Source organism: Mustela erminea, chromosome 5 (assembly GCF_009829155.1).
Source record: "Mustela erminea isolate mMusErm1 chromosome 5, mMusErm1.Pri, whole genome shotgun sequence".
Classification (NCBI taxonomy): domain Eukaryota; kingdom Metazoa; phylum Chordata; class Mammalia; order Carnivora; family Mustelidae; genus Mustela; species Mustela erminea.
Genome location: NC_045618.1, coordinates 61116428 through 61129653, shown reverse-complemented (window position 1 = coordinate 61129653; position 13226 = coordinate 61116428). Strand labels below are relative to the sequence as shown.

The following is a 13226-nucleotide window of genomic DNA, read 5'->3' as shown; positions in this document are numbered from 1 at the left end:
CCAAATTTAGAGCACAATCTGTAACATAATCCCAGCTGGTTATTTTGCACAAATTACCAAAATGATCCTAAAATTCAGATGGAATTGCAAAGGGCCAGAATGGTCAAAACAGTCTAAATGGAAGAACTAAGTTGGGAGAGTTGGGAGACTCAAATTTCTAGATTTCAAAAGTTACAACAAATCTACATTAATCAAGGATATGGCATAAGGATACACAAGTAGATCAATGTGATAGAAAAGTCTCAAGAATATATTATGGTCAGTTGATTTTCAACAGGAGTACCAAGACCATTTGTGACAGTTAAGCATCTGGGTGTCTCAGAGAGTTAAGCATCTGACTCTTGACTTCAGCTTGGGTCATGCTGGGTTGTCAGATTGAGCTCTCCATCAGGCTCTGTGCTGGGTATGGAGCCTGTTTGAGATTCTCTCTCTCTACCTCTGTCCCTCCTGAACCCCTCTCTGGAAAAAAAAAGAAATGAAAAGAAGAGTACCAAGACCATCTAATGAGGAAAGAAGTTTTTTCAAACAACAACTGTATATCCACATGCAGAAGAATGAAGTAGAACTCCTTCCTTATATCAGACACAAACATTAGCTAAGAATGGATTACAGACCTAAATGTAAGAGCTAGAACTATAGAACTTTCAGAAGAAAACACAGGAGTAAATCTTCATGATCTTGAGCTAGGCAAAGCCTTCTGGGATACAACACCAAAAATACAAGAAAAAAAAAGAAAAGAATAAATTGCACTTCATCAAAAATACTTTTTTTTAAAGATTTTATTTATTTGGGGGCCTGGGTGGCTCAGTGGGTTAAAGCCTCTGCCTTCAGCTCGGGTCATGGTCCCAGGATCCTGGGATCGAGCCCCGCATCGGGCTCTCTGCTCGGCAGGGAGCCTGCTTCCTCCTCTCTCTCTCTGCCTGCCTCTCTGCCTACTTGTGATCTCTGTCTGTCAAATGAATAAATAAATCTTAAAAAAAAAAAAAAGATTTTATTTATTTATTTGAGAGTTACAGAGGGCGAGAGGGAACACAAGCAGGGGGAGTGGGGGACGGGGAAGCAGGCTTCCTGCTGAGCAGGGAGCCCAAGGTGGGGCTCGATCCCAGGACCCTGGGATTATGACCCGAGACGAAGGCAGACACTTAATGACTGAGACACGCAGGCGCCCTTTCATCAAAATTTTTAAACCTTTTGGGCTTCAAAAGGTAACACCAAGAAACTGAAAAGAAAAACAAAGAAAGTGAAAAGACACCTGATAGAATGGGAAACAATATTTGTAAATGATATATCTGATAAGACTTGTACTCAGAATATATAAATCCTTACAACTCAAAAATAAAGACAGGAGCACCTGGGTGGCTCAGTGGGTTGGGTGACAAACTCTTGATTTCAGCTCAGGGTGTGATTTCAGGGTCATGGGATCAAGCCCTGCCTTAGGCTAAGACATCAGTGGGGAGTCCGCTTGGGATTTTCTCACTCTCCCTCTGCCCCACCCCCCACTCACACTCGTGCTCTCTCTCAAATAAATAAATAAAATCTATTAAAAAAATAAAAAGAGGGGCTCCTGGGTGGCTCAGTGGGTTAAAGTCTCTGCCTTCGGCTTAAGTCATGATCCCAGGGTCCTGGGATCGAGCCCTGCATCGGGCTCTCTGCTCAGCAGAGAGCCTGCTTCCCCTGCTCTCTCTCTGCCTGCCTCTCTGTCTATTTGTGATCTCTGTCTGCCAAATAAATAAATAAAATCTTTAAAACAAAACAAAACAAATAAAATAAAATTAAATAAAAATAAAAAATAAATAAAAAGACAAATAATCCAATTGAAAAATAGGCAAAGGATTTGAAAAGGCATTTCTTCAAAGAAATACAAATGGCCAATAAGCCCATGAAAAGATGTTCAACATCATTAATCATTAGAAAAAAGCAAATCAAAACCACAATGAGATACCACTTCACACCCACTAGGATGGCAATAACAAAAAAAAAACCAAAAAAAACAAAAATAGCAAGTGTTGGTGAGGATGTGGGGAAACTGGAGCCCTTATTCATTATGGCAATTTGGAAACAAATTGTTTTCCTCTTTGGAAAACAATTGGAGAGTTCCTGAAAATGTTAAATATGGAGTTACTATATGACTCTGCAATTCCCTTCCGAGGTATATACTCATAGAATACAAAAACATATGTCCACAAAAAAACCCATATACACAAATGTTCACAGAAGCATTATTCATAATTAGCCAAAAAGTTAAAAACAACCCAAACGTCCAAATGGTAGCTGCTCTAGACAAGTTCAGGGACTTGCAAACAATCTGGTTTGACTATATGTTGGGGAGGAAACTGGAGATGTTAGCAGAGGCCACATCAAGAACAGTCTCATAATTAATCTTAAGGAGTTCTGGTTTCATCACAAAGGTTATGGAGACCTAGCGAGGTTTCTGATCAGGAAAATGAATCAATCAGATTTGCAATGCAGACCTGTGACAGCATAAAGAATGAATGGGATGAGTCACAGTAGAAGTAGAAAGATTAGGTAGGTTGTAGTAATCCCAGCAAAGAATGATGGAGACACAGACACCATAAAGAAGACTGTTAAATCTATATAGGAATTAGAAATATATTGGTAATGGTTATTGCTTAACAAGATCGAAAGCAGCAACAAATTAGGGGGAAATATTTGCAACTCCTATTAAAGATTTTCGCTGATTATTTTAATCTATGAAGAGACCCTGGAATACATCATTAAGAAAACACAAACTAAAGAAAAGTGTTGCAGATAGGTCAAATAAGACAGCCATGAAGAAGAGTTCAAATAAAAATAAAGTTCAACATTTTCTATACTATATTTATTTTGCCATAATTGTACTTACAGGTGATCTGAAACATTAGAAAAATTAAATATCCACAAATGTGTGCTAGCAATTTCTTCAGGTAATCTTTTTTAAAGGCTCATGGGATTTTTTTTCTTTTGTTCTTTTTTTAAAAGATTTATTCATCTGCTTGAGAGAGCGAGTGAGCACAGTGGGAGAGTCTCAAGCAGACTCTGTACTCAGATGATCCCATGACCCTGAGATCATAACCTGAGCCAAACCCAAGAGTCAGACACCTAATTGACTGCACCGCCCAGGTGCCCCTCATAGAAATTTCCTAATAATATCCTCCCCTGTGTTGAGCTCTTATTAGGCAGAAATTTTTGTTATGAATCTTATCTATTTTTGCCTTCCTACCGTACCTAGCATGTAGGGATGATGGGTTACAGATAAGTTATCAGAAAACTCTTGCACTGAGAACTGGGACACAGAATCTGAACCTAGTATTATAAGCTCTGCAGTGTGTATTAGACTAGATCTCACACTGCCTAATGATTTAAGTATCACCTATCATTCTTTTTCCTAGAACAGAAATACTAAGGGTTAGGAAGAAAAAGAAAAAGATATTCAGAAGGAAAGAGCAGGGTAAGAGGAAAAACTATCATAATCTCTAATTACTGTCAAAACAAAAATAGAACATCTCACTTAAATCAAAGGGATTATCTTTGACTATAGCAATCTAAATTTAACCTATAAAGTTTATTTCTTAAAAAGAATTTACCAAATGGTCTTTTAGTCCTAATATACTCTAAAGAATAAAGACATTAAAACACACACACATATATACACACACACACACACACTCTCTTTGTTACTTTCATCACTGTAAAGAAGGAAATGCCTTTGGGAACCAGAATAAAGGGGCCCCTGCCCACTCTTAATAATTACCCCCTCAAAACATCAGGAAATCAAACTCACATAACTGGCTGTTGTGCAGTTTCTTCAACATATGGAGTAAAACTGGGAAGCAGAGGGGGTACAGTGGTCACAGAAGCTGTACCACCACGAGGCTGGCGATGAAGAAGAAAATGATAATTACTATTCTGACAAAGTATATGCAGACCATGCCTAATCATTCAGGAGGAATTAAAAGAGACACTAAAAATACTCCTCTACACTAAATCTGAAGTCTTTGTTATGTTGGCAAGTACACTGGCTATAATAGTCCTTACCCTGTATTCCAAAGGTCTGCCTGTGTTCCAAGGGCCGGGCTGCAGCTCATTTTCTTTGGCCCTGGACACAGGGGGTGCTATCCATGGCTGAACTGTAGGCTTAGACAACTCTGTTCTAGAAGCCTCATCAGCATTTTCATCAAAAATAGTAATTCTGGAATTACTTTGCCTCTGTTGAGGAACTGGATTTTGGAGTCCTCTGTTCTGGTTTGGAGCTAGGAGAAAAATATTAAAACTTCATGTAAAATCTTTAATTATCAACTGCGGTGCTAGTAAGGTATACCTAATTCTTCCTAAAGCCAAGGAGATTACCCCTACTACCATAGAAACAAAGTTTTTCTTTTTTTAAGATTTTATTTATTTATTTGACAGATAGAGATCACAAGTACGCAGAGAGGCAGGCAGAGAGGGAGTGGGGAGAAGCAGGCTCCCTGCTGAGCAGAGGGGCTCTACCCTAGGAACCTGAGATCATGACCTGAGCTGAAGGCAGAGGTTCAACCCACTGAGCCACCCAGGCACCCAAAGAGATTTTTTAAAACAATAATTTTTTTAAAACCTTACATGAATCAAATTACTAACTTTTTAATCTATTCTGTTTGTTATACTCTCCCCCTCCTTTCCCTCACCTACAGTCTTTTATTTATAGATATGTTAAAAAAAAAAAAAAAAGAGGGACGCCTAGGTGGCTCAGATGGTTAAATGTCTGCATTCAGCTCAGTTCATGATCCCAAGGTCCTAGGGTAGAGCCCCACATTGGTCTCCTTGCTCAGCAGAGAGCCTGCTTTTCCCTCTGCCTGCCACTCCCCCTGCTTGTGCTTACTCTCTCTATCTCTCTATGACAAATAAATAAATAAAATCTTCGGGAAAAAAAAATTCTACATCTTCCTTCAATCATCATTCTAACGTTGTCTAGTTTTCTCAGAGACTACCCTAACCTAAATCTTCATTTGTCAACTTAAAATTTTCTCTCAATGGATATCAGCTGAAATGTGCTGAATCTAAAAAAGATAAATTAGCCGAACAACTCAAACTCAGAAACTCTCGATGCTCCCTATATATTAGGTTTTTCTTAATTAAGACACAAAATTGCTGACATGTTTTGCTTTTACTGCATACTGTAATCTCAGCTCTCTGAAGACTTCCTTCTTTTTGCTACCTAGTATTCAGAAAACTAGGACAGTGTCCACATATATATTTATACATTATCTCTTTACATAATTTGCCTACCGCCCGCGACTAAGAGTTTCCCATAATAACACTTAACAAACTTACCCTTAAGAGCACCTCCTACACGGCTGATTGGAGCTCTTGCTGTCCTTTTCCCTTTGCTCTTTAGTTCTGCCAGTGTGCTTCGTTGTGGTACAGAAGATCCAAAAACTTCCTCCTCCTCTTCTTTCTCAAGGGCCAACACAGTTTGCCGAGACACTCGAGCTTGGAATTGTCTAAGAGAATGGATAATTAACTTTTGGAGGAGATGAAGACTACTCATTGAAATCAAAATTTCTGATTTATTAAAACAAGGGAGAAGAAATATAGACAAATAGCCCAAAGAAAGTGTTTATTCTCTCAGGAATAAACAAAGCTACCTTGAATTCAGAGAAAGTTTGGAATAGGATGATTTAATTCCCCTTTAATGTCCAAGGCTCAACCAATTGGCATACTCTGAAGAGCACCATTAGGCTGATCTCAGGATCAGATTGGGGTGACTAAGGTTAAAGAATTTATTAAGGTCAGAGTTCCCACCAACTTTTTAAACTTACAAAATAAGTTGGAAGAGTAAATGAGCATCCATATACTCTTCACTTAGATTCAGCAACTGTTAATGTCTTGCCACATCTATTCTATCACCACCTATGTCTCTTGTTCTCTTTAGGCACATTGCTCACCCCCATATCATTTTTTCCCAACCCATCTGAAATGAAGTTGTATTCCACATGTCATTTTACTTTAGCAAAGCTCGCAGAAGTTTGAAGATTAAATTTCTGTGCGGCTGCTGAAGTTTTACATATTATCAAAAGGGTAAAAAAGCAGAATAAACTGCAAATGTTGGCCAAGAAGGAGTAAGCCTGTGATAGCCTCTCTCTCACTGGGTAGAATTAAAAATTCTAAACAAAATACAAAAAAAGCAACTGAGGCCTCTGAAAAGTAAACAAAAGCAAGTAGACTGTAGAGAGGAGTCAAACTTGAAGAAACAACCCACACAGGGTTGTTTCCTGTTTTTTTTTTCTTCTTCTCTTTTCTGTTGTGGTTTTAAATTGTTGCAACAATGGTGTGGGAAGCTAAAACCTCATCTTTCTGGCCAGAGTACTGGGAAAAGGGGACTCTGAGGGCCAACCAATGTGGGAAAGATACTGGAGAGGATGAGCTGAAGCAGGGGATCTCCTAACTCTCTACATGAACGGGCACAAGCCCTGGACTCACTCCTGAGCTATGCATACAGAAGGCAGGCCCAAAGCAGCACAGAAAAGGTTTTGAGAACTGAACTATGATATAAACCATTGGCCAAGACCTAGACTAACCACTGAGCAGCCTACACATGGGATAGACCCAAAGGTCTTGAAAATTGAACTGCCAATGGAACCACCACCCACATGAAAAAGAACTTATGATATCTGAAGGTTGGTTGCCTGCTAAGACAAAAATATCAGATTCCCCAGAGAATATTAACCAACAGGACTCAGTCTAATAACATAGTAACGGGATAAATGTCCAGGATATAATCTAAAACGACTTGACAGAAAAAGAGCCAGGAAAATGTGATCAATTCTCAAAGAAAAAGGCTATCAACACATATCAAAATCAAGATGAGCTAGGTATTGGGAATTTCCAGACAGAAATTTAAAAGCAGCTATTATAACTACACTCCAGGAGATAAAGGTAAAAATATCTGAAATGAATAGAGAGACAGAAGTTCTCAGCAGAGACACAAAAACTATAAAAAAGAATCAAATGGAAAATTTAGACCGAAAGACACATAATCTGAAATAAAAAATTACTGGATCAGAATGGAGATGGCTAAGGAAGGAGTAAATAAACCTCAGGACAAATCAACAAAAATGAGTCACTCTGAAGAACAGAAAAAAGAAAGGTTAAAAAAGTAAAAAAAAAAAAAAAAAAAAAAAGGCAAGGGCAGTGCCTGGGTGGCTCAGTTGGTTAAGCATCTGCCTTCAGCTCAGGTCATGATCCCAGGGTCTTAGGATCGAGCCCGTTTTGGGCTCCTTGCTCAGCAGGGAGATTTCTTCTCCCTCTGCTTCTGCCTGCTGCTCGCCCTGGTTGTGCTCTGACAAATAAATAAATAAAAATCTTTTTTAAAAAAAGTAAATTAAAAAAATAAAAACAAAAACAAAACAATAAAAAAGAGCTTCAAGGACCTATGGAATAATATCAAAAAGTCTAACATGTGTAACTGAAGTCTCAGAAAAAGACATATAAGTGCAGAAATAAATAATGGCTGAAAACTTCTCAAATTTTGGGAAAGGCACACATTTACAAATTCAAAAAGCTCAGTAAACCCCAAATGGATTCAATGCAAAGGTAATCACACAGAGACACATCATAATCAAACTTCTGAATAATAATGTTAAAGAAAAAAATCTTAGAGGTGCCTGGGTGGCTCAGTCGGTTAAATGTCTGCTTCATCTCAGGTCATGATTCCAGGGTTCTGGGATCCAGTCCCATGGAGGGCACTCTGCTCAGCGGGGAGTCTGCTTTTCCCTTTACCCCTCCACCCTGCTTATGCACTCTCTCTCTGTCAAATAAATAAAATCTTAAAAAAAAAAATCTTAAATGCACCCAGAGAAAATCAACATATTACATATAGAGAAGGAACCATTCTCATCAGAAATCACAGAGTCCAGAAAACAGTACAACATCTTTAAAGTACTGAAAGAAAAGAACTGTTGAGGGGCACCTGGACGGCTCCGACGGTTAAGCAGCTGGCTTCAGCTCAGATCATGATCACAGGCTCCTGGGATCGAGCCTTGTGTCAGGCTCTCTGCTCATTGGGGAGTCTGCTTCTCCCTCTGCCCCTCCCCACCACTTGTGCTCTCTCTCTCTCAAATAAATAAAATTTAATATAAAACACAACAACAACAACAAAAGAACTGTTGACCCAGAATTCTACATCCAGCAAAAATATCCTTTAGGAATGAGGATGAAATGAAGACATTCTCAGATGAAAAAAAACTAAGGGGGCACCAGGGTGGCTCAGTGGGTTAAGCCTCTGCTTTTGGCTCAGGTCATTCCTGGGATCAAGGCCCGAATCAGGCTCTCTGCTCAGCAGGGAGCCTGCTTCCCTTCCTCTCTCTCTGCCTGCCTCTCTGCCTATTTGTGATCTCTCTGTCAAATAAATAAAAATAAAAATAAAAAAAAGAAGAAGAAGAAGAAAAACTAAGGCATTTTATTAGCCATAGGCTCACTCTAAATGAATGGCTAAACGAACCTCTTCGGGCTAAAGGGAAATTATACCAGAGGAGAACTTGGGACTTAAGGAATGAAGAAAGAATAAAAATGATAAATACAAAAGACCATTTTCCTCCATAGTTCTTTAAATATGTAAGGCTGTTGAAAACAAAAATTATAACATTGTCTGGTGGGGCTTTCAACATATGTAGATGTAATACATATGACAAGTATACCAAAAAAGTAGGGAAGATCAAGGGACCTATATAGTTATAAAGCTTCAGTATTTTCTTACTTAAAGTGGTAAAATATCAATTCTAAGTAGACCATGAAAGGTCAGGTATGTTTATAATATACCCTAGACAACCACTAAAAAAACAGTAATGGAAAAAAAAAAGCCAATAAAATAAATTAAAACAAAATATTAAAAAATATTCAGATAATCCAAAAGAAGGCAGGAAAGAGGCAAGAGAGGAACAAAATATATACAACAAGTAGAGAACAAATAAGAAAATAATAGATCTAAATCCAACACAATAATTAAAGTAAATGTTCTAAACACAACATTTAAAAAGATGATATGAGAGCTGATGAAAAAACAAGGCCCAACTATTCACTGTGTATAAGAAACCCACTTTAGGGACGCCTGGGTGGCTCAGTTGGTTGGACGACTGCCTTCGGCTCAGGTCATGATCCCGGAGTCCCGGGATCGAGTCCCACATCAGGCTCCCAGCTCCATGGGGAGTCTGCTTCACTCTCTGACCTTCTCCTCGCTCATGCTCTCTCTCACTGTCTCTCTCTCAAATAAATAAATAAAATCTTTAAAAAAAAAAAAAAAAAGAAACCCACTTTAAATATGAAGACATGGGATAAAAATGAAAGAAAATCCATACAAAAGCCTGCATCATGAATGTTTGCAGCAACATTATTTCATAATAGCCAAAAAAATGGACACAACCTAATTGCTCATTAATTGATGAATGGATAAACAAAATGTGGCATAGCCACTGAATGGCATATTACTGAGCAATAGAAAGGAATGAGATACTAGTATACGACAGAACTATGTTCATCAGTGATGAACATAGTAGGACGAACCTTCAAAACAGTATGCTAAGTGAAAGAAACCAGTCACAAAAGACCACATAACGTAGGATTTCATTTATGGGCAAAGCCCAGAATAGGCAAATCTAGAGAGAGAAAGCAGATAAGCAATTGCCTGGAAGTGGATGAGTGGGGATGGGGAGTCACTGCTAATAAGTATGGGGTTCATTTTGGGGTGTTAAATATGTTCTAAAATTAGATAGTGGTGGTCACACAACTCTAAAACTGTTAAAAAAAAAAAAAAAAGAAAGAGAAAGGAAAAAGATATATCATATAAACAAAAGAAAGCCAGACTGGCTGTACTAGTAATCAGACCAAGGAGACTTCAGAACGTGTATGACGAGGGATAAAGATAGACATTGTATAATGAAAGAGGGATCAATTAAAAATGTGCATGCTTCAGAATTTCAAAATATATAAAGCAAAACAAAATAGGACTTAAGAGAAAAAAAATAGACAAATTCATAATAAAAAGGACTTCAAAATTCTCCTCTCAGTAACTGATAGAACAAGTAGACAGAAAATCAGCAAGGAAGCAGAAGACCAGAACAGACTATCCATCAACTTGACCTACATAACATTTAAAACATTCTACCCCTGAACAGCAGAAAACACATATTTTTCAAGTGTCCACAGAATAGTCACTGACAACAGAACATATTCTGGGCCATAAAACAAAAGTTAAAAACAAATGAAACCATACAAATGTTCCCTGACCTTAATGGAATTAAACTAGGAATCAGTAACAGAGAGACATCTGAAAAATCTCCAAACATTTCCCATTAAATTAATACACTTCTAAATAACCCAAGTCAAAGGAACAACATATGTGAAATTAAAATATTTTGTGCTGAATGAAAATGAAAAATACAGTATTATATCGAAATTTGTGGAGTATAGGGCGCCTGGGTGGCTCAGTGGGTTAAGCCTCTGCCTTCGGCTCAGGTCATGATCTCAGTTGTCTTGGGATCAAGTCCCGATCAGGCTCTCTGCTCAGCAGAGAGCCTGCTCCCCTTTCTCTCTCTGCCTGCCTCTCTGCCTACTTGTGATTTCTCTTTCAAATAAATAAATAAAATCTTAAAAAAAAAATTGTGGTGTATAGCTAAAGCAGTGTTAAGAAGGAAATTTTTATATTAGATAAGGCATAGATTAGATATTAGATCTAGAATTAGTGAAACAGGTTATCACCTTAAACTATAAAAAGAGCAAGTTAAACTTAAAGCAAACACAAAGAAGAAAATAATAATTAAAAAAATAATTAAAAGAAGGAAATAATAAAGAGCAGAAATTAATAAAAATAAGAAGAAAAAGTCAATTAAGAAAAAGCAATGAAACCAAAAGCTGGTTCTCTAAAAAGAAAGATAAAATCTGGGCGCATGGGTGGCTCAGTCATTAAGCATCTGCCTTCGGCTCAGGTCATGATCCCAGGGTTGTGGGATCGAGCCCCACATAGGGCTCCCTGCTCAGCTGGAATCCTGCTTCTCCCTCTCCCACTCCCTCTGCTTGTGTTTCCTCTCTCACTGTGTCTTTATCAAATAAATAAATAAAGTCTTAAAAAAAAAGATGAATAAAATCAATAAACTTTTAGCTAGACTGAGGGAAAAAAGAGAAAACACAAATTATGAATATCAGGAATGAAAGGGGAGAGATACCTATATAACATACAGACATTAAAAGGAAAATAAACACTATAAACAACTCTATGCTCCTAAACTCATAGATGAAATGAGTCAATTCCTCAAAAGACAAATACTATAAAAGCATACTCAAAGAAATCAAAGATCTAAATAAATGGAGAAATATACCAAGTTTATGCACAATACTAATAAAAATCCCAGAAGCAAATTCTAAAACTTTTACAGAAAGTCCAAGGAACTAGAAGACCTAAAAAGAAGAACAAAGTTAGAGGTCTCCTATTTACCTGATTTCTAGACTCACTATAAAGCTACAGTAATCTAGATACTGTGGTATAGACACTAATTAACAGATATACAGATCAGAACAGAATAACAGAAATAAACCTACACAAATACTTTTTTTAATGTCGAGTATGATTTTCGACAAAGGTGCAAAGTCAGTTCAATGAAGAAAATCTTTTCAACAAGTGGTACAAGAACAAATGGAAGTTTGTATGCAAAAACAAAAACAAAACTTTGATCAATACTTTCTACAAAAATTAACTCAAAGTAGATCAGAGATCTAAATATAAAAGTAAAACTACAAAGACTTGAAGACTGGGGCACCTGGGTGGATCAGTTGTTTGGGCATCCAGCTCTTGGTTTTAACTCAAGATTGTGACCTCATGGATCATGGGACTGAGCCCCATATCGGGCTCCGTGCTCAATGGGGAGTCTGCTTAAAGATTCTCTCCCTCTGCCCCTACCCATACTCTCTAAAGTAAATAAATAAATCTTTTTTTTTTTAATTAAACATAGAAACATAGAAATACCATATAATCCAATAATTCCACTATCTGGTATCTACCCAAAAAAACCCAAAAACACTAATTCAAAAAGATATATGCACACCTAACACCTATGTTTACTGCAGCATTATTTACAACAGCTAAGATATAGAAGCAACCTAAGTGCCTCTCAATAGACAGATAAGGAAGATATTGTGTGCTTATGTGTGTATGTCTCTCTCTCTCACACACACACACACACACACACACACACGTGTACAATGGAATATTATGCAGCTATAAAAAAGCATGAATTGGTGCCACTGGTGACAACATGGATGTACCTAGAGCCTATTATGCTAAGTGAAATAAGTCAGACTTAAACAAACAAAAAGCAGAATAAGACCTATAAATACAGAGAACAAACTGTTGATTGCCAGAGAGGACAGGGGTGGGTGGGCTGGACAAATGGGTGAAAAAGAGAAGACACAGGCTTCCAGTTATGGAATTAATAAGTCATGGGAATAAAAGCATAAGAATAATAGCATAAGAAAGTCATTGATACTGTAAGGGTTTTGTATGGTGACAGATGGGCGCTACACTTGTGATGAGCACAGCTTAATTTATCAACTTAGCTAATCCTTATACTATACACCTGAAACTAATGCAATGTTGTGTATAAACTATACTCAAATTTTTTTTCTTGAAATTTCAAGATAAAAACATAGGAGAAACTTTTGGCAACCTTCCACTACACAGAGTTCTCATGACCCATGCAAAAGTAAGTAAGTTAGACTTCTGCGAAATTAAAAAATTTTGTTCTATAATCACACTATTAATAGGACAAATAGACCATAGTGAAACTGGGAGAAGATTTACAAGTCACATACCTGACAAAAGACTTGAATTCAGAATATCTATCTTTAAAGCAGAATCAATTTAACAACCAAAATGCATTATGCTAAAATGAAAGCAGTCAGATTCAAAAAGCTACAGTGAATGATGCTATTTATGTGATATTATGGAAAAGGCAAAACTATAGAGCTGGAGAATAGGATCAATGGTTGCCAAGGTTTGGGAATGAGAGTATGTGTTAAACTACAAAGGCAGAGAGCATAAGGAAATTCTATGGAGTGACGGAACTTGATCATGGTAATGGTTACAGGTCTCCATTCATTTGTGAAAACTTACAGAATTGTACAACAAGGAGTAGATTTTACTATATGTTAAATATAAATTGGTCTTTTAAAAAATTAAATTTTAAAAATTTTTAAAATTTAAT

General features: G+C 37.3%; 1 protein-coding gene across 1 annotated transcript in view; it reads right to left on the bottom strand.

The window, feature by feature from the left end:
* The window catches only part of BUB1B (BUB1 mitotic checkpoint serine/threonine kinase B), a 48757-nt gene that overhangs the window by 23140 nt on the left and 12391 nt on the right, over nucleotides 1-13226 (bottom strand). The window contains exons 6-8 of the mRNA XM_032343263.1: nucleotides 5308-5477; nucleotides 4036-4250; nucleotides 3782-3873 (exon numbers count right to left, since the gene is read on the bottom strand). Of these exons, the coding sequence (XP_032199154.1) occupies nucleotides 3782-3873; nucleotides 4036-4250; nucleotides 5308-5477 (477 nt within the window). The remainder of the gene's footprint in view (nucleotides 1-3781; nucleotides 3874-4035; nucleotides 4251-5307; nucleotides 5478-13226) is intronic.